We start from the raw sequence: 19,214 nt of genomic DNA, 5'->3' as shown, positions 1-19,214 counted from the left end.
TTTATCAATAACAACTACAACAATGAAAGTTAAAAACAATGAACATGTTGATACTGAATCATCGCATAATGAGTCAGAGTTATTGGTTACTATTTTGGTTGTCTTAGTTTCTGCAGCTGCTTTGGTAGTCGGATTTGAAGTTGGTACCACAGATGGACTTGTCTCCAGCTTGCTGTTCACACAAAGATATGGACAAATTGTGGGAGTCACATTAGGGATAGTGGTTCTGGCATTCAACTTAGGTGAGGTTTGTGGATGTATCTCTGTCTTGTTTGCTTTCAGATTGCGGTCGGATACCCTAATCAAGGTTGGTTACGGAGTCTATGCTGCTGGTGTTCTCTTTCAAATTTTGACATCCATATTGGCATACGATTTTTTATGGTGCCTTGTGGCGTATAGAGTAACATTGGGAATTTCTGGAGGAATATTCATACTTATTTGTCCCATTTACATTACCCAGATTACCATCGACCCCACAAGGCGTGGTCAATATTTACTGTTGATACAACTTTGGCTTTGTGGAGGTATCATGTTAGGAAGTGGACTTTCAATTGCAATTGATCCATTTATCTTACAGTACTGTGGAAATTGTGGGATATGTTTATTAGGATCTGTTAGCTGTTGGTTACTTACTCCTATTGACCCTATTTCCTCGTCACTGTTGCGATACCTAGCAGAAATCAAACAAGAGGAACAAAAGGCAATTATCGAGCCTCAACCTCTCATGAATCCACAGAAAGAATTAAGACCTCAAGAGGACACCAGTGAACAGGATCTGAATATGCCCCTTACTGGCAATGGGCTGCCATTCAGGTGGAGGAAGTTAGGATTTTGTGTCACCCTCATGGTTTTCCAACAACTTACTGGTATAAATTTCTTCTTTTATTATTCTAAAAGGATCGTTGGAGACCAGCCATGGCCCTTAGTTCTTGCAAGTGTCAATCTTGCTGGAAGTATTGCTAGTTTCAAAATGGTGAAATGGTTTGATAGGTTATTTCTTCTTCAAATGGGCTCAGGTACTTTGACAGCCCTATTATGCAGCTACTGGGCTTGTGAAAGCTCAATTGTAGTGTATGCTATTGTGGTGGTTTTTTCCGTTTCTTGGGGTCCTGTTTCAGGCATAGTCATTAATGAACTAGCCAATGCTAACAAGCAAGTTTTGACGATTTCCATATCGGCTAACTTTGCGTTTAGTTTCTTGGTGGTCAATATATCCCCTGTATTGATGAGTATAATGGGATTGAACTTATTATGGTGTTTTGTGGGTGCAATGATAGTTCTGTTGGCATTTTTGATGGTCGTTCCCGAAACAAAGCATCTTCTGAATACCGAAATTGAGGAATTATTTAGTAACGGGGGACCATCTTCATGTGCTCCTGCCTTTGAAGAGAAGCATAGCAATGTTGTTTAGTCATACTGAGTAAAAGTCCAGATTAATGTAAGCCAGCTATTTCTTTTTGGTATCCAAATAAGTCAGTTTTCTACTTTTTCACCACATACTTCCTTAATTAGGAAAAATCATAATAGAAAGCCGTTGGGCTGGTTAGGTACCAGGTAAATTGCTCACTCTGAATCGTACAAGAATTTCTGTATAAACCTGCACCAATGAATTAATGTATCAATTATAGAATTATTGTGTGCCCACGGCTCGATTTCTTTCTCTGCAACCTCACTTTTGCCCGTTGGGCTCTGATCATTTTTTAATGAGATCCTGCCAAAAACTCTCACCTTACAAAAATAACTTTAGTTTTTCCATACATTAATTCCTTATTATATTTCCCCCTGCCTCTGCCATTGGCATCTTGTAAATACTTCAAACAGACTACAGACCACACTATATATCTGAGTCACCCGGTCAGTGGAATCATCATATTTTGTGTCGTCAAACCCAATCAAAAGACAGTTCTATATAAATCCCATCCAAAAGGTCATTGCTATCGTTCAATTTAATACATGGGGAAAGCACGTCCTGTTAAAAGAAGAACTCGTTCAGGATGTTTAACATGCAGAGACAGACATATGAAGTGTGATGAACAGTTACCTGTTTGTCAGAATTGTATTAAGTCGCTGAGAAAGTGCTATAGAGGTGTAAGGCTCAACTTCATTCAGTATAGCTTCTATGACCCTAATGATGACGTTCAGTTAGGAAAGTCATTTAGAATATTGGACCAGTCAGTAACAATTGCTAAGTTATATGATGGGAAGAGGCACTACAGGCCTTACCTTGGGTTACATTCAAAAGAGGATTTAAAAGAGAGTGATGAAATCTTCAAAATGGAATGTGAAAATGGAACAGGAATATCATTACTTGATGGCGAATTCTCGGGTGAGTTTATACTGGGGAATCGTAGTCTTCCAAATGGCAGTGTGCCAAATGGTGGAAGAAGCAAAAGTGCAGGAGATACAAGAGCCGCACTTGTCTCAAACAGCCCTCAAATTGAAGGTGTGAAACTCGACGACGATTTAGGCGTCTTGGATGAGAAGGTGAACAAAGGTCCCCTTAATAAGTATCGTTTGAGCTCCCGGCCGCATTCAAGACTCTCCAATGAAGATATGTCAGGAGGATTTACTGCTCCAAGGCCTCAGACTTCGATCGATAGTCCATTTTTTAGTGAAGACTTGATGAGTACACTTGAAATGCCTAACATGTCTTCTACATTCAGCATTCAAAACTTCTTGGTAAAGCCTCAGCATGAAGTGGAGCTTCCTAACTTATCAAGCAGCAAAATTATATTCGATAACCCGAACTTTGAATTTGATGTACATAAATTCATCAGGCTCATGGACTTTGAACGTTACTATTGGCTTTTGGACTTATTCAATGAGTTGAATATCTGGAAGAGTTTGGTACCTTCGTATTGTGTTAGTTTGGTGAATAATCATATGGAGAACACACAAGTAGTGGGAAATACATTCTTGATGGAGTGCTTGTTAAACTGTTCACTTGAAAACGTGGGTCAATGGGATCATTCTGGTAACATCTATCGTACTCAATTGAAGCTTTTTCATTTTTCACGAAAGCTTCCAGTGAGCATGGATAATGTGAAGTTATTCGAAATTCTATTCATATCGATTGTATTGATCCTATTGAAGTTGTTAAACCGCATAGTATTTCAGAATGATCTCAATGATATTCACGTGGTATTCAACAACCAGGCTCGTATTTTCAACAAATCAGTGTACAAGCTTTTTCACACTTCTTCAACCAAGCAGAGGAAGCTTAGATCCGCAGTATTGGTTAGCTGCTTACAATCGACTTCAATATTGAAGTTTTTAATCAATAAGAATATCGAGTCCCACCAATACTCCAACAATGATACCCCTAATGACGATGTTCTCGAATCTAAAGAGGACAATAATAGAGATAATGACACTAACGAAAGCTTCGACTTGGATGGAGACGCAAATGGTGCCCTCCAAGCTGCACAAGGCCTAAAGAAAGAGCCTGGCTTGTCACCTACAGGCTTGGAATATTCCTCTCCATCAAGTATAGATTCTGCTGCTTGGGAAGAGGATATGGAAGAGGATATTGAATATAATCACGAGGAGTACGCAACTATCAAAAAACTCAATTATTTTGAGGTTCAGAACTTGTTCTCAGACTTTTTTGATTTTGATTTCCCCCAAATTGATGATCAGTTCACTTCCAATGCTCTGAAGTTGAGAAGAATATTCTGGTACTTAATGAGGTTAGACTATTCATCAAAGTTTCCTGCTTTTAAGACATTTGATATCAAGAACAATTTTGAAATACCACAATATCCAGCATTTCATTCCAACATTATATTCCCGAATGATCAATTGACCTTGATTGTTTTATTGAGTAAGTACCTACTTCTAGCTTTGGAGCAAGGTGATACAAATCCTTTAAAATTACAAGCACAAGAAAATGGCGACACAAATCTAACTGCTAGTCTCAATAGCACTTTTGAGGTGATTAACAATTCCATGATCACTGACTCTCAGAAACGTGTATGGATTGGCCATTTTGGTTGGATGCTCAAATAGTTATGTATTATAAAAAGATATCGAAGAAGCTGCAAACTTTCCAGAAATAAAACGATTATGTGAGCCGCCACACACCTTTTCGAAATAAGCAGCGACTTTTCTCAACGGAGGAAAATTTTTTTCACTTTCATCTCAGTTAATAAAGAACCCACGAAATGTCTCTTGGTACCTTATACACCGCCGACGTCACTAGAACACTTCTTCCAGTTGCGTTAGTCAAGCACTTTGGCTTGGATATTAAGATCTCTAAGGCTGATGCTACTTATGAAAAGAACTTCCCATTGAAGAAATATCCAGCTTTCTTGGGCGCTGACGGATTCAAGTTGACTGAAACCATTGCTGTTTCTATTTACTGTATGTTAACCCTTTCACTTAATGAACTACCACACACTAGTACAGTTGTATTGTGATGAGAAATCTTCATATTTAAACAGTTATCCCTGTCTTAATAAACCATGTCGAGGATCTTTTATTCTGAAATCAACCAAGTGTCAAATCGAAAAATCATTTTATTTCCAAAGCGAAAATATACTAACAATGTGTAGTGATCAAAAAGGCTGATCCAAAAAGCCCATTATTAGGAAGCACTGATGAGGAATTTGCTTCCATTTTGAAATGGGCTTCATTTGCTAATTCTGACTTTATGGCTTCTGTTACCGACTCCTTTGCCGGTATTGTTGGAAAAGTTCCTTACAACAAGAAAATAATCGACACTGGTAAAGCTAACCTCAACAAATACTGTCAACTCGTTGAATCTAGATTGTATGACTTCACTTACTTGGTTGGCGACAGAATCACTTTTGCCGACTTGTTGTTTGCCCAATCCTTCTACAGAGTTTTCGGTAAGGTATTCGGTAAAACCGAAAGAGCTTCTTATCCTAATGTTACCAAGTGGTTTAAGACTATTATTGCCACGGACTATCTCAGTAGCGCTTTTGAAGGCTTTGAGTTCCCAGAAAAGGCAGTTGAATACGTTCCTCCAAAGAAGGAAAAGAAGCAAGCTGAAAAGAAGCCTGCTGCCGAAAAGAAGCCTGCGGCTGAAACTACTGAAGATGCCCCAACTCCAAAGGCAAAACACCCATTGGAAGCCTTGGGTAAATCCAAGACGCCAATTGATGAATGGAAGAGAGTTTACTCTAACGAAGACACCAGAGAGAAGGCCGTTCCTTGGTTCTGGGAAAACATGTACAACCCCGAAGAGTGGAGTTTGTGGAAATTTGACTACATGTACAACGACGAGTTGACTTTGACCTTCATGTCCAACAACTTGGCTGGCGGTTTTTTCTCTAGATTATTAGGCTCTACTAAATATTTGTTTGGTACTGCTGTTGTTTATGGTGAAAACAACAACAACGGTATTACCGGTTTCTTCTTGGTCAGAGGTCAAGATTATGTACCAGCTGTCAACGTTGCTCCAGATTGGGAATCTTATGAATTCAAGAAGCTTGATGCCTCCAGTGCTGCTGATAAGTCTTTCATTAACAACATGTTGGCTTGGGATGAACCAGTTGAAATCAACGGTGAAAAGAAAGAAATTGTCGATGGTAAAGTGTTCAAGTAAGTATTTCCCTCCTTTTCCTACGTATATATCCGTTTGTAATTCTTGAAATAATTTTACCTTACAATTGCTGCTGTAGTTTTTTTCTGTAAAACATCTCGGTTACAAACCAGAAGGAAAAAGATTCTCACGGTTGCATTGGAAAAAAAAATCGGGAAGCACTCAGGTCATATTAAAGAGTAATAGTTTTATTTTTCCTACTAAAAGCATCGTTCTGTTAAACAGCTAATAGATTACCAGACGTATATTTATTTTAATCACACTTGAAGAGACAAATCCTGTTTGTATCAGGGCGTGTAGCAACGAGCAAATTTGCCAGCATACCAAAACTATCTTGGAAGTTTTATCGGGATTCATAAGGAAGTCAGTGACACTGTAAGTAACTAAGTTACCTACAAATATATTTTCAGCATTATTTACATTAGATCACATCATACTATTCCATGCCCAACTCCAAATCCCAGAGATCTAACTTATCCATAGCTATACAAAAAGCTGAAGAAGAAGAACTTTCCCACAATAACCATAACCATTTGATTCATAACTCCCCTTTCGCTTCTGGATCCATACGACAAGAGCAAAATAATGATTCGAAACCGCTGATTCTGAATTCAGACGAGAATACCTTACCAAATCAACCATTTTTACCGGTTATTCACCATAGTAATCCTACCGTCAGCACAACATCTTCAGCCAAAGTCAAGTCTTTTAAACCCAATCTTTCTCCATTGAAGACCAAATTTTCTGATGGAGATTTCAAAAGGGGAGGATTCACTCCGGGAACCCGATTCGATTTTGGTTCGGATGGTGAAGAATATAAGAGAAAGCCAGAGGATACGAACGAAAACGAGTCTTATAATGAAGACGATAGCGATGAAGACGACGATTCTGATATTGACTCAGTACACCCAGAAAATGAAGAAGATATGAAAGACTATGTACCAGGAGGTTATCACACATGTTACATAGGAGAAAACTACAAAAATGGGAAGTATACCTTAGTGAGGAAACTAGGCTGGGGTCATTTCTCGACCGTCTGGTTGGCAAGAGATAATGACAAGCAGTGTCATGTGGCCATGAAAATTGTACGACTGGCCAAGCACTATACAGAAACTGCTATTGATGAAATAAAGTTGTTAGATAAAGTTACAACATCTGATATTCATCACCCAGGACATGAACACGTCATTCAACTATTGGACACATTTACCCACGGAGGACCAAATGGAGTTCACGTGGTAATGGTTTTTGAAGTCTTAGGGGAAAACTTGTTGGGGTTGATAAGAAGATATAAACATAGAGGTATTCCAGTTGTATTTGTTAAACAAATTGCAAAGCAATTACTAGCATCGATGGATTTTTTGCATAGGAAATGTGGCGTTATCCATACTGACTTGAAGCCAGAGAATGTGTTAATAGAAATAGGTGATGTGGAGCAGATTGTTAAAATGGTAGAAGAGGAGGAAAATCAAGCTAAGATGCAAAAGCGCCTCCAAAGAACAAAATCCAAATCTGGGCACAACAGTTTCTTGGGTGCTCCTTCAATCTCGAACCCAAATACTCCCCGGATAGATCGAAAAGCTCTGAACCCAAGCTTCAAAACTCCCGAAACTTCATCTTCTGACATAAAATCTATCAACAATTCTCCTTCCATAGGAAGGAATGGTAGAAGATCCAGGAGACAAACCTTAATTACTGGATCTCAACCGTTACCATCGCCTTTGAGAACCTTCAATAAATCATTCACCAGCGTTTACGCGCTATCAAATTCTACGGCAAATACACCCGTGAAATCATTTACCAATGAAAGTGATCAATCTGGTGTCGCCTTATCAGAGCTCACAAATCCCAATACAGATTCCTCTTTGAATAAAGTCACGAGTAACCGGGACATCAACAATTCATTATCATCATTATCGATTTCTCATAAATTTGAAGACAATGCTTCAAACTTAGAAGCCAGCTTCAACGAGTCAATAAACGAAAACTCATTTATGATTAATGACGACGAGTTAATTTCTGTCAAAATAGCTGACTTGGGTAATGCATGCTGGGTCAACCATCATTTCACGGATGAGATTCAAACCAGGCAGTATAGGGCACCCGAAGTACTCTTAGGATACCATTGGGGATCTTCAGCTGACTTGTGGTCCTTTGCGTGCTTGATTTTTGAGCTTTTAACGGGTGATTATCTATTCGATCCAAGAGAAGGAAAAGCATATTCTAAAGATGATGATCATATTGCACAGGTAATTGAGTTGTTAGGCCCCTTCCCAAGGCAAATGTTGAAAGAAAGCTATTATGCCCGTGACTTTTTCAATGCTAGAGGTGAACTTCATCGCATTCAAAAATTAAAGCCTTGGGGATTGAAAGATGTCATGGTAGAGAAGTATAAGTTCTCTGTATCTGATGCCATTGAGATTTCCGATTTCTTGTTACCGATGTTGACAACCCAGCCTGAGCAAAGAGCCGATGCAGGTGGTATGATCAATCATCCTTGGTTAAGTGATGCATTGGGTTTAGAAAATGTCGTTCTTGAAAGGCCGGTAGGAGGATCTGGTGAGGATATTCCTGGTTGGTCTAAAGAAATACTGTCGCTGAGTTACAACTCCAATAAGTTTTATCACCATTAATGTTGTATTATATTTGCAAATTTCCCATATGATTATTGTACTTTTAGTTTAACTGCGTATGCCATTTTATCAGAGTTTAGATTGTAACCATTATTTTCATTATAACTAATATCAAGACGTTCTGATAACTATGAACATATAAAAATGCTTCCTGTGTATCTTCTATGACTTTCATTTATGTACATAAGTTATACTGAAGTCCCATTTTTTTCATTAGTATTCGTCCTCATCTTCGTCATCGACTTCATCTGTACCTATCATTTTGGACATATAAGGCCCATCCAATTCATATCCTAACCTCGAATAATAGTTTCTGACACCAACACCAGCAATCACACTAATTTTCCGAGAGCCATGTTCTTCTATAGCGATTCTTTCTGCTTCTTCCATCAACAAAGTTCCAAAGCCTTGATGCTGAAACTTTCTTGGATCTCTCGAATGTAAAGGGACCACCGAACCATAAACGTGTAATTCTCTAACGATAGAAGTTGGCTGCTTAGTGAACTCTTCTCTATAAGTGTACTTCTTAGATGCTTTCCTCAATCTTAGAAGGCCAATCAAAATATCTTGTTTAGGATCCTCGTAACTTAAGAAAGTTTCCCATCCACCATTAGCATAATAGTCTCTTCTAATGAACTCTACTTGGTCAGGAACAACCTTATGGTGTACTTCTTGAATACCCACTTCTCTGGTTCTGACATCCCTGCAAGAAGTTCCGAAATCTTTCATTCTAGCCAAAGCTAATTCTCTCAAGTTACCATTTTCAACACCAGAGGTCACTAATGGCATGGGAATATCTCTTTGAACTCTGTAGATTCTTGTCCATGGAGGAACCAATGCCAATATCCTGGCCACCAAATCAATCAATGCATTGGCATTATATGACTTGTATAAACCCTTTTTCCATAACTCATAAAGACCAGTTCCTCTTATCACTAAGGTTGGATATATCTTCAAGCCATCGGTTCTGAAATTTGGATTTTCAAAATACTCAATAAATTGTTCTAGATCTCTTTCCATACCAACGTTAGGTAAATCAGGCATCATATGACTCACAATTTTATAGCCAGCATCCTTGGCAACGGCAAACGTTTCGCATACAGATTTAACTGTATGTCCTCTATTTGAATCTCTAGCAACATCTTCATAACAAGACTGAACCCCAATTTCTAGTCTGGTACATCCATAACGCAACATATCACTTAAATGTGTAGAAGTACAGTAATCAGGTCTAGTCTCAATAGTTATACCCACACATTTTGTTTGAGATTGTTGGGAATATTTGATGGCTTCATCAATGTCTTTTCCATTAAAACCGGTTAATGCATTGTGGAGCTGGGTGATGAAAGATTCTCTATAATCAATTGATAATGACATAAAGGTACCACCCATGATAATATATTCGACTTTATCAATGGAATGTCCCAATTGTCTCAATTGTTCAACTCTTCCCCTTGCTTGTTCATAGGGATCGTACCTAGCTCTAATAGCTCTCATAGAGGTTGGCTCATATCCCGTATAAGACTGAGTAGAATACTCAAAATCAGAATCAGGACCACCTGGACAGTAAACACAAATGTTTCCAGTGTACGCAATATGAGGACATCTATGAGGTTTACACATGACAGCAACCACAGCTATACCTGAAGCTGTCCTCACGGGTTTGGCCTTTAACTTAGGTATCAAGTACTTTTTATACTGATCAGGAATGGAGGAGATGATATCAGTTAACCTAGGCTGTTGTTTTAATTTGTATTTTTTAGCATATCTGCTAATCAATCCATTTAAGTTGATATCTTTTGAGCTCTTCAAGCTTGAAACTAATTCGAGTGAAACATCTCCACAACATTGTATAAATCTTTCCTTCTCAGGTGCAAGCTTTTTTTTGCCATTATTCCCAACCTGAGTTTGTTGTCGTTGGACTTGAACTTGTTGCACCGATGGCATTGCTTTAGGATTGATGGTTTATTTCTCATCTCAAAAATTTTTTAATGCACTAAAAGAAGTGCATGGTCAGAGAGCGCCATTTTCTCAGTTTGAAAAATTTGGAACTCAGATCCACGCCACAAATGATTAAAATAGGAGGTTCATGCGTAGTCCATAAGCATAGAGGGATACAACCTTTGTTATTAGGATTCAGGACCTATGCTTCAGGCCTGGAAGTCAAACCGAAGAAGAAAACCAAAACTCAAACCGATATCTCTCAAATTCCAGTAAAGAGCATAGCTACCATTGCAGACTTTTACGTTCCACCTAAGTTAACCCAATATTCAGTTCTATGTTGGCACCGTTTATTGTTCAGAAGATTGGGTGCCTTTGCTATCAATACATACAATATTGTGAAATTCAAGCAGGATACAAAGTTGAAGCTCAGATTCAATAATTGGAAAGAAGATGCGATGGAGAAGTTTGTTAGAACCAACAAGGCATTTGCTCAAGGCTGTTCTTTGCCAAAGGAAAGGAGGCAAAAGTTTTTGAACTTGAAATTGGAAGGTAATACTGGTACCTTAGTCACCCAGAGCTTAGTTGAAAGAGCAAAATCGTTTCCTGATATTGGAAAGTTGAAGTGGGAACTTCTCTCTATAGAAGAGAATCCTAAAGTCAGTTCTTTTACTATTTTACCGGATGGAAATGATGTTACTACCTACGTCCAAATGGTGATAAAGGTGAAAACCAAGCAAAAGGTAACATTTACCAACGGAAAAGATACGAAAGAAACCGAAAAGGAAGTATCTGACAATTTGGTCTACACGTTGAACCCTTTCAGTGATGAGTTAGTATTGGTTGGAAAGATCTTTGACTCTGACAATATAAGAGGTATCCAACCTGACCTTAACTTTCAGGAAACCAGAGCTATGCAAGAGTTTCAAAGACAAACTTCAGATATCTTTAGAGCCAATCCAAAAACCGTAAACCTGTAAATATTTGTATATATCAAAAAACAATTAAACTTCTAAAACATATACAATATAAGTTATCTAACTAAACCAAACCAACCAACTTCTTGTTTTCTTTGTATTACCAAAGTTGATCCCTTTTCAAATCCAAATTACCATTCCCAAGAGAATCCCAAACCAACAAAAGCTTCATCATATTACCAAATAAATCATTCCATTAAGAAAACATCATCTTGTACGAATACAGATTTCTTTTGTTCATCATATTCGTTGTCAAATTTACTGTCCCTTGTTTTAAAAATAGGTCTTACCAATAAAGTTCCTGACTGGGACCTTGAATCTCGTCTTTGAACTTGTTGTGGAGTCAAAATATCATCTCCTAAAGATGCAGGAACGTAATCTTCTTCAAAAAAACCGTCGTCAACAGTGTCTTTAATTTCATCATCTATGATTGCAGACTCACTAAAGACATTGAGGTACGAACTAAAAGATCCATGAGACGCTGGAAGCTTTGAAGAAAACGACCTCGAAATTTGCAAACTGAGATTGTTCGTAGGAGAATATGAGATGGGTTGATTCTTGCTGAAAAAGTTTGACTGTTGAGGAGAGTTTGACAAGTCTTGCGTTAATCCAATTGGGGAGGTACTTGCAGAAAGCGATCCAAACGCGTTCGTAGAAGCAAATGCACTTCTTGGGGTAGTTGTAGTAACGGGATTACTACTAGGTGTCAAAGTACCTGTCACTCCGTACGAGCCCACATTGATAGAACCGGCATGGTGGGAATAAACTGAAGTAGAATAATTGAGCGCTGAGTTGAAACTGGCCTGGGTATTGTTCTCCAAAGACATCGATGATGAGGTCGGAGTATAATTTATTGTCTGGGACACTCTAGATGACTGAGATGATCCGTTATTATTGCTCCCCAAATTACCATTAGCGGACTTGTTGGGAGAATTCACGTTTTTGTTGAAGTTGCCAATATCAATTGGCTGGGTTTGGAACAGAGATATTGACACCGACGAATTTGAGTTATAGTTTCCGGAATGGGACGAGTTTCCGTTCGACTTCTTACCTCCATTCATATATCCTTTGGAATTGACTCGGGTTCCGTCTGGTAAGAAGTGGGCTAAAGCGCATTTCAATCCAAACTTACAATTACCCTTTTGGAAGTACTTACAGGGTAATTTGTCAGCTCCCAAGGTTCCATCCAAGTTGTGACTGAATGGACAAGATGATCCAGCTTGGCATATACCTTGTTTGTAAAACTTACAAGGAACGTGGCTCAAATTCTTATTCGAATTGGATCCATTGGAAGATACCGGCACAGTTCCAGGAGGGCCGGTGTTAGGAGGTAATTTTGAACTCAAAGCAGTGAAATCGAATGGATTCAAGTCTTTGGGAGTGCTACCATTACTTGAATGGGAGTGGAGGTTCCCAGATCTCTTATTTAAAAAGGGAACATTGGTTGCTTCGATACCAACATTCATATTGAAATTAGGTCGAGCAAATATTGAAAAAGGGTTTTAGGGATCAGATAGAAGGAAAATGGAAGCAGTACAGCAAATAAAAGTTATGAAAGGTTCTGCTAGAGTTAAAACTTGAGGCTAGTTCCAACTTACACTTGTACTTGAGCTTCAAAGCTAGGTAAAATATTTGCCAGAGTTTCAGGAGGTGGTCCTGATAATGAGTCAATTCCTATTAGGGCTAATCTGAGTTTTTTTGAATTACCCTTATCTAATCTGCGCAAGACCATTTTGTGATTTTGTGGCTTTATTTTTGTGGGTCTTTTATTTTGCGCTGGGATAGCCACAGAGAACTGACACAAGTTTCATATTTGACAGGCCCACTATGGAATAGCCTCTACGCCAGTCATCTTTGATAAGTTCAAATACATAAATACTCCTTTGATGCTCCTGTATCTGTCGTTTGGTTCACCCAGCAGCCGAAAATAATGTGATATGGAAACAATGTAAAAATACCAGTTTCCAAATCAAACCTCCACATTACCACTATCTTTACTATCCAAGTTCTCTTAATCGCTGGCTTTTCAAGCAGGAAATAGCAGTGGGTATGTAAAATTTATGTTTGGCAACTAGTTCCCAAGCTTATCATAAAAGTTGTACTAGAGGTAAGGTCTCAGACAACTTGCTACCCAATCAATATTACGTATGTATTGTTCAAAATATATATTCAACTCCATAGTTGTCATTAACCACGCCAATGGTTCTGATAAGATAAATGCCTAAAATGTGAAAATAAAACTAAAGATAACGAATGCGCTTAACGACGATCAGCCAGGAAACTACGTTTACCCGAATTCAAATGCTTAGGCAACAATGTAGGGATATGATGATCAGATTCACCAATCTTACCTTGTCTGTTTCTTTCTCTTCTTTGCACCTTGTTGAGTCTTTCTGTCTTCTCCTTCAAACCTTCACTTGTAAGACCATCGTTAAGTCTATCACTTTGATGGGCAGGTCTCTTCTTTTTACGTATGTGCTCTTCAACATCAACATCAAGATCTTGAAGTTTCTTTTTGATGTTGATGCCCTTGTGGTTCTTAACACCTTGAGCCTTGGCGATGACTTGCTTGTTTCTCAATTCAGTTGTATCATGTCCAATGGTGTACATATGTTCTTCCATATCGTCAAAAGAACGTTTAATCTTATCTCTTGGCATAATGGCTCTGTTATTCAAAGCTTTTCTATTTCTAGCTTCGTTAATCATCTTCTTTTGCTTATCTCTAATCCATTCGGCCTTTTCCTTGATATCGATAATTTCATCATCTTCAATATCAGATTCAGAATCGTAGAAACCTTCTTGTTCTAATTTTTCTTCTTCTTCTTCTAAAGCTTGCAACTTAGCTGCAATATCAGCGTCCAAAAAGTCGTAAACATTCTTACCGTCCAAAACTTCTGGCATAACGTCATTCTTCCACTCTTCGTCTTCCAACAAGTATTTGTCCTTTAAGTTGATGCTGAAAACACCAGCACCTCCATTCTCAGCTTCAATGTCACGGGCTAACTTTCTTCTGTTAGGATCCAAAGGATCATACTTCTCCAACTCCTTGACACTATCAGGAATAAATGCTGGTCTATCAAGATCATCTCTTTGGGCTGGTTTGGCAACATGGATTTTGTTCAAGACGTTGCTGACTCTAGCAGCACCCTTCAATTTCTGTTCGATTCTTGACGCCAATAACTTTTCACAAGCTTGGTTTCTCACTTGCATAACATTTTCTTCTTCAACACACGAGGTGTTCATGATTTCGATGTCTTTCAAGTCGTATAAAGATTGCAAAAATTCTTGTTTGGATTGATCCAAATCTTCAAACTTAATAATATCGGACTTATTCATCACAATCATAACCGATTTGTTTGCAAATAATGGTTTGATAGAATGAAACAATTTAACCTGTGCTTCAATAGAGAATCCACACTGTTCACTCAAATCCATGAAGTATAAAACACATGATCTTAAATGAGCAATAGCATAAATACTTTGCATTTCGATGTTGTTCATATCTTCAGTAGGTCTATCCAAAATACCTGGGGTATCAATAGCTTGGAACCGTAAGTACTTATAGTCAAAATGTCCAACGTACAAGGATTTGGTAGTAAAAGCATATGGTTGAACTTCGACATCAGCCTTGGTGATGCATTTTAAGAAGGAAGATTTACCAACGTTAGGGTAGCCGCAAATTAATAAAGTTCTGGTGTTAGGGTCAATACTTGGCAATCTTCCTAAATGTTGTCTGACTTGTTCCAAATATACCAAAGGATCCTTCAACTTCTTAACAATAGTTGCCATTCTACCCAAAGCAGCTCTTTTCAATTGTTTACACTGATATAATGATTGACCAAATTTTAATAATCTGTTATAATCTCTGGAGACTTGTTCGATCAAAGTTTTAGCTTTGGAAACGGCAGCCAAGGAGATTTTATAATGATTCTTTTCATACAAGGTATCCATCAAATCTCTGTGGAAAGGGTGGACGTCATTAATGTTTGGGAAACCAGCTAACAAATCAGTGAACTTTTCACTGAAACCTTCAGCTGTAAACTTAACTTTTCTCATGTAAAATGCCCTAATTCTGGTAATTTTGAATCCAGGTCTTATCACAGTAGGAGTTTTACGTTGGGTTCTATTAAGAACAATATCCAACATATCGTTGGTGTTTGGAACACTCGGAATATCCTTCCACGAAAGCTGCATGTTTGTTTAAGGTCTCAAATCAAAAGCTATTTTTTTTTCTTCTCATCTCATCCCAGTTTTTTTGAGGAAGGGCGATGGTCGTGCAATGCCACAACTTTGAGCGGAAGGAAGATAAACTTATATATTGTTCAGTCATATATATCTATTCATTGTAGTGGTAAACCAAATAGTTGGGCAATCCAAACACCTCATAACCAAGTCTCTTGGCCATTCTAGCGAAACCTTCTGTTTCAATTAAGTGATAGAATGGGAACGACGGGAACATGGCTCCATCTCTATGAACATCGGCTTTGACCAATACCGCTCCACCTCCAACTCCATCCAAGGCCATTTCTGTATTCTTATCACCATTATGGTCATAAAAGTGAGCCATCAAAGGTCTATAAGTCGCCATCTCTGCGTACCCTTCTACAACAATTTCATCTTCACCTAAAGTACTGGCCAATTTCAATCCTTCTTCGCTTTCAACCCAGTTGTTAAAATCATAAGGACGGATATCATTCTTCTTAGATTCCTCATTGTAAAATCGCTGGTAGACATTTGCCGACAATACCGGCTTGTCATGAGCAGCCATTTCTTGAATAACACTGTGAGGAGTTTCTATGATATCGGAATCGAGCCACAACACCCAAGAAGTTGATGGAGATATAGTTGTAAATACCAATGAGTTCCTTGCCAATGCCATCAACGCTCGCCTTGGTTTTTGAACGCTGAAAGCATGACGGTCTTTCTCTAGTTGACTCTCTAAAGAATTAGAGTCTTGTCTCAAAACTGTGATCTTCTTGAATTTTGTAACTGGGTTTCCTTGGGTAGCTTTGATAGCAATTTCCAATTTCCTCAAAGCAACATTACCATCTTCAGTCCTAGGCAAAATAAATCCTAATGAAATCAAGCTGTGATCATATGTGAGCCTGTTTAAGTTATCCCAATATTCTGGAAGAAATTTGGACATCGGTGTCAATATTAACACCTCCTCTTTATTTTCCAAAGGTGTGCTACTGACAGTTAGTTGATTTAAGTCATAGTGGCTCAAATGGTTCTTGGGCAAGTTTCTTAAGATCACAGAATCCTTGTTTTTATTGAACCAGGATTTATTTTTTTGTTTGTAGCTATACTTGGATGCTGTTCTCCTGGAGTTGGATTTGGAGGAATCACGATGTGAAAAAAGAAAAAGATATAACATGAAAATCACAGCCAAGGGGGCAACCACCGTGAGGGGTTTTCTTCGTATATTACGAGCAATTGGATGGTGGAGAATCCCCATTGAGTTATATTATGTTGATGGTATTTGTACGATTGATTCAGAGAAGAACAAGTTTTGATTTCTCGCCCACTGCGCAGATTTTGAGAAAAATATTACCCGGTCGCAATCAAAACGTGCTGGCGCGTTTGGCTAATTAGCACTGGAATGCACAGCAGCCGCCTAGAACCGTTGCCCCTGTTGGGATTTTCATCGCCAGAGAAAATGCAACTAAGTTGGTCAAGATAAATACTGATTAAAAAACTATAATCTAAAAACTATATCTGTATCACTTACATACCCATTTCAATATCTTGCTCTTCTTTAGGAGCTTCTTCTTCTTTGGTTTGGTTTGGAGTTTGCTGGGTGTTTCTTTGAGCAGCCAACTTTTCGGCAATAAAAGCAGCTTGAGCAGCTTCTTGCTTTTCTCTTACAGCCTGCTTCTTTTCCTCTTCTTTGGCCAAGTATCTACCTCTGATAACATTACCAATAGAGGCCAATTCTTCATATTTGGCAATATATTTGGCTTTGGACGAGTCATATCCATCATCGTAAAGCCAGTCTTCAGCTTTCAACAACAATCCAGTTAACTTTTCCTTTTCTTGTTCGGAAGCAAAGTCCTTGTATTGTTCTTCCAACTTGCCTCTTAATTCATAGATGTACTCTTCCAATGCATTCTTTCTATCTTCAGTTTCAGCAACTAACTTATCTTCCATAACCATTGAGTTTTCTTTCTCCGTGACTTCGTTTCTGGCAGCATCAGTCAAAGCAGAGGAGTGAGAAATAATAACCAAATCATCCTTCTTCACCGACTTCTTGACTTCACGGTATTCAGGTTCCTTGTCTTCACTATCTTCTTCAGATGGTTCAATTAATTCTTTGACCAACTTGTTTTCAAAAGTGTGAGCAGATTCAATGGTGTAGAATCCACTTGGATCGTTCCTCAATTTCAACTTAGTAGCAATGGTCTTTTCACCTTCACTGACGTTAACGCCTTTAATTTCCCACTTACAGATGGTTTCTTCAGTACCAGCCGGTAATTCTTCCTTGTTAGTATACCTAGCTTCCAATTCAAAATCACCACTTCTGACCAAAGTGATAATCTTAGTGGATGGGAAAAGTCCACCCTTTTCAAAGACCACCATATGATCTACATCATCATCATCTTCTTTGTCCCAGTAGTAAGAAACTGTGTATGGGTTGAAATCTTCAAATTTGAAAGGTCTGACTCTCAAAGTTGGAGAGTGCATAGCGCAAATAAATGCGTTACCTCTAGCAATGGCTTCGTCTTGGTTCAAAGTGAAAGACAATTGTTTACCGAAGATTTCAGTTAATCTAGCCTTGATAGATGGAACTCTGGTACATCCACCAATGACTTCAATGGAGTCAAGATCATCAGTGGTCAAATTAGCATCCTTCAAAGCAGCTTCAATAGGAAGATGGATTCTTTCCAATAATGGCTGAATGAATTCTTCCAATTCATCTCTAGTCAAAGAAGAAGAGACGTCAACATCGTTCATCAAAGATTCAATGTTGAAAGGAGCAGAAGAATTGGCAGACAAAACCTTCTTCAATTTTTCAGCAGAGGACAACACTCTGTAGAATGCCTTGGGGTTTTCGTGAATATTAATCTTGTATTTGGTAAGGAATTCTTCAGCAAAGTGGTTAGCAATAGCTAAATCGAAATCTCTACCACCAAAATGTTTGTCATAAGCAGAACCCAAGATCTTCAATTCACCCTTTTTAACAGCTGCAATAGAAACTTGGAAGGATGAGTGACCAATATCAAGGAAAGCAACCTTCTTTGGTTCATCTTCCGGTAAATCATTGGCCTTGAAAACACCATAACCAACAGCAGCAGCAGTAACTTCGTTGACAATTCTAACTGGGTTTAAACCAGCAATTTTGCAGGCATCGGTGGCGGCTCTTCTTTGTTTTTCAGTGTACCAAATTGGAACAGAAAGACAGATATCTTGGATATTAGCCTTAGTTTCCTTGACGGTGATATCCTTGATCTTGTTGAGGTACATAGCGGCCAATTGGGTAGAAGTGAATTCGGTCTGTTCACCCATGAATCTAACCTTGGCGCTTACACCACCATCCTCATTCTCAACCAACTGGGAGGTGAAGTACTTCTTTTCAATTTCAAGGTCTGGATCATTGTAGTTCAACCCTAAGATTCTCTTCAAGTTTTCAACAGTGTTCTTTAAGTTCGAACCTTGTTGATTTTTACCAGATTCACCGATGAATCTGTTCTTGGTACCGAATCCGACCAACGAGGGAGTAGTACGGTTAGAAACTTCATTGACGATAATGTCGATACCTCTGTTTCTGGCACAAGCAATAACAGTGTTGCTGTTACCGAAATCAACACCAAATGGAGAAGACATATTTATCTGTACTTGTCTTTTGATTTATGGGTAGTTTAATCTAAAAAAGACGTTGTCTATCTTAATGAAAAATTTGGCTGCTGCCACTGCTGAGCTGCTACTTTAAAAATTTTCCTCACCAAAGGGCGGTGCACGCACGCCAAAATGATTTAGAAGGTCTTCGAAATTCTAAGACTTGCTGCGAATATATTAAGTTTTGATTGTAATGTAGATTGATGAGGACAGTAAGATCCTCTGCTACATAACAACATCTTACCGATATATCTAGTAGTC

The 19,214-nt window shown here is 38.4% G+C and overlaps 9 protein-coding genes across 9 annotated transcripts; 5 read left to right on the top strand and 4 right to left on the bottom strand. All coding sequences in view use genetic code 12, as the record gives it.

The window, feature by feature from the left end:
• Positions 1 to 22: 22 nt before the first annotated feature.
• HXT14 (hexose transporter) lies at positions 23 to 1,411 on the top strand (the record flags this gene model as incomplete). Its single annotated transcript, XM_006684419.1, has 1 exon — positions 23 to 1,411. One exon carries the CDS (start codon positions 23 to 25, stop codon positions 1,409 to 1,411), a length of 1,389 nt encoding a protein of 462 aa, XP_006684482.1.
• A 608-nt stretch (positions 1,412 to 2,019) lies between these two features.
• PSN45_003286 (uncharacterized protein) lies at positions 2,020 to 4,008 on the top strand (the record flags this gene model as incomplete). Its single annotated transcript, XM_006684420.2, has 1 exon — positions 2,020 to 4,008. The coding sequence occupies one exon, from the start codon at positions 2,020 to 2,022 to the stop codon at positions 4,006 to 4,008; it is 1,989 nt and encodes a 662-aa protein (XP_006684483.2).
• Positions 4,009 to 4,163: 155 nt separating this feature from the next.
• On the top strand, positions 4,164 to 5,569 carry TEF4 (elongation factor EF-1 gamma subunit; the record flags this gene model as incomplete). Its single annotated transcript, XM_006684752.1, has 2 exons — positions 4,164 to 4,362; positions 4,554 to 5,569. The coding sequence occupies 2 exons, from the start codon at positions 4,164 to 4,166 to the stop codon at positions 5,567 to 5,569; spliced, it is 1,215 nt and encodes a 404-aa protein (XP_006684815.1).
• A 440-nt stretch (positions 5,570 to 6,009) lies between these two features.
• Positions 6,010 to 8,199, top strand: SKY1 (serine/threonine protein kinase, CMGC; the record flags this gene model as incomplete). Its single annotated transcript, XM_006684422.1, has 1 exon — positions 6,010 to 8,199. One exon carries the CDS (start codon positions 6,010 to 6,012, stop codon positions 8,197 to 8,199), a length of 2,190 nt encoding a protein of 729 aa, XP_006684485.1.
• Positions 8,200 to 8,412: 213 nt separating this feature from the next.
• Positions 8,413 to 10,146, bottom strand: ELP3 (Elongator subunit; the record flags this gene model as incomplete). Its single annotated transcript, XM_006684423.1, has 1 exon — positions 8,413 to 10,146. One exon carries the CDS (start codon positions 10,144 to 10,146, stop codon positions 8,413 to 8,415), a length of 1,734 nt encoding a protein of 577 aa, XP_006684486.1.
• A 122-nt stretch (positions 10,147 to 10,268) lies between these two features.
• On the top strand, positions 10,269 to 11,120 carry PSN45_003282 (uncharacterized protein; the record flags this gene model as incomplete). Its single annotated transcript, XM_006684425.1, has 1 exon — positions 10,269 to 11,120. The coding sequence occupies one exon, from the start codon at positions 10,269 to 10,271 to the stop codon at positions 11,118 to 11,120; it is 852 nt and encodes a 283-aa protein (XP_006684488.1).
• A 185-nt stretch (positions 11,121 to 11,305) lies between these two features.
• Positions 11,306 to 12,583, bottom strand: PSN45_003281 (uncharacterized protein; the record flags this gene model as incomplete). Its single annotated transcript, XM_006684424.2, has 1 exon — positions 11,306 to 12,583. One exon carries the CDS (start codon positions 12,581 to 12,583, stop codon positions 11,306 to 11,308), a length of 1,278 nt encoding a protein of 425 aa, XP_006684487.2.
• A 793-nt stretch (positions 12,584 to 13,376) lies between these two features.
• On the bottom strand, positions 13,377 to 15,311 carry NOG1 (Nucleolar GTP-binding protein 1; the record flags this gene model as incomplete). Its single annotated transcript, XM_006684426.2, has 1 exon — positions 13,377 to 15,311. The coding sequence occupies one exon, from the start codon at positions 15,309 to 15,311 to the stop codon at positions 13,377 to 13,379; it is 1,935 nt and encodes a 644-aa protein (XP_006684489.1).
• A 142-nt stretch (positions 15,312 to 15,453) lies between these two features.
• On the bottom strand, positions 15,454 to 18,941 carry SSE1 (adenyl-nucleotide exchange factor sse1; the record flags this gene model as incomplete). Its single annotated transcript, XM_006684428.2, has 2 exons — positions 15,454 to 16,441; positions 16,849 to 18,941. The coding sequence occupies 2 exons, from the start codon at positions 18,939 to 18,941 to the stop codon at positions 15,454 to 15,456; spliced, it is 3,081 nt and encodes a 1,026-aa protein (XP_006684491.2).
• Between the last annotated feature and the right edge of the window lie 273 nt (positions 18,942 to 19,214).

Source organism: Yamadazyma tenuis, chromosome 4 (assembly GCF_029203305.1).
Source record: "Yamadazyma tenuis chromosome 4, complete sequence".
Classification (NCBI taxonomy): domain Eukaryota; kingdom Fungi; phylum Ascomycota; class Pichiomycetes; order Serinales; family Debaryomycetaceae; genus Yamadazyma; species Yamadazyma tenuis.
Note: the sequence above shows the minus strand (reverse complement) of the source record. Positions and strands in the feature narration are given on the sequence as shown.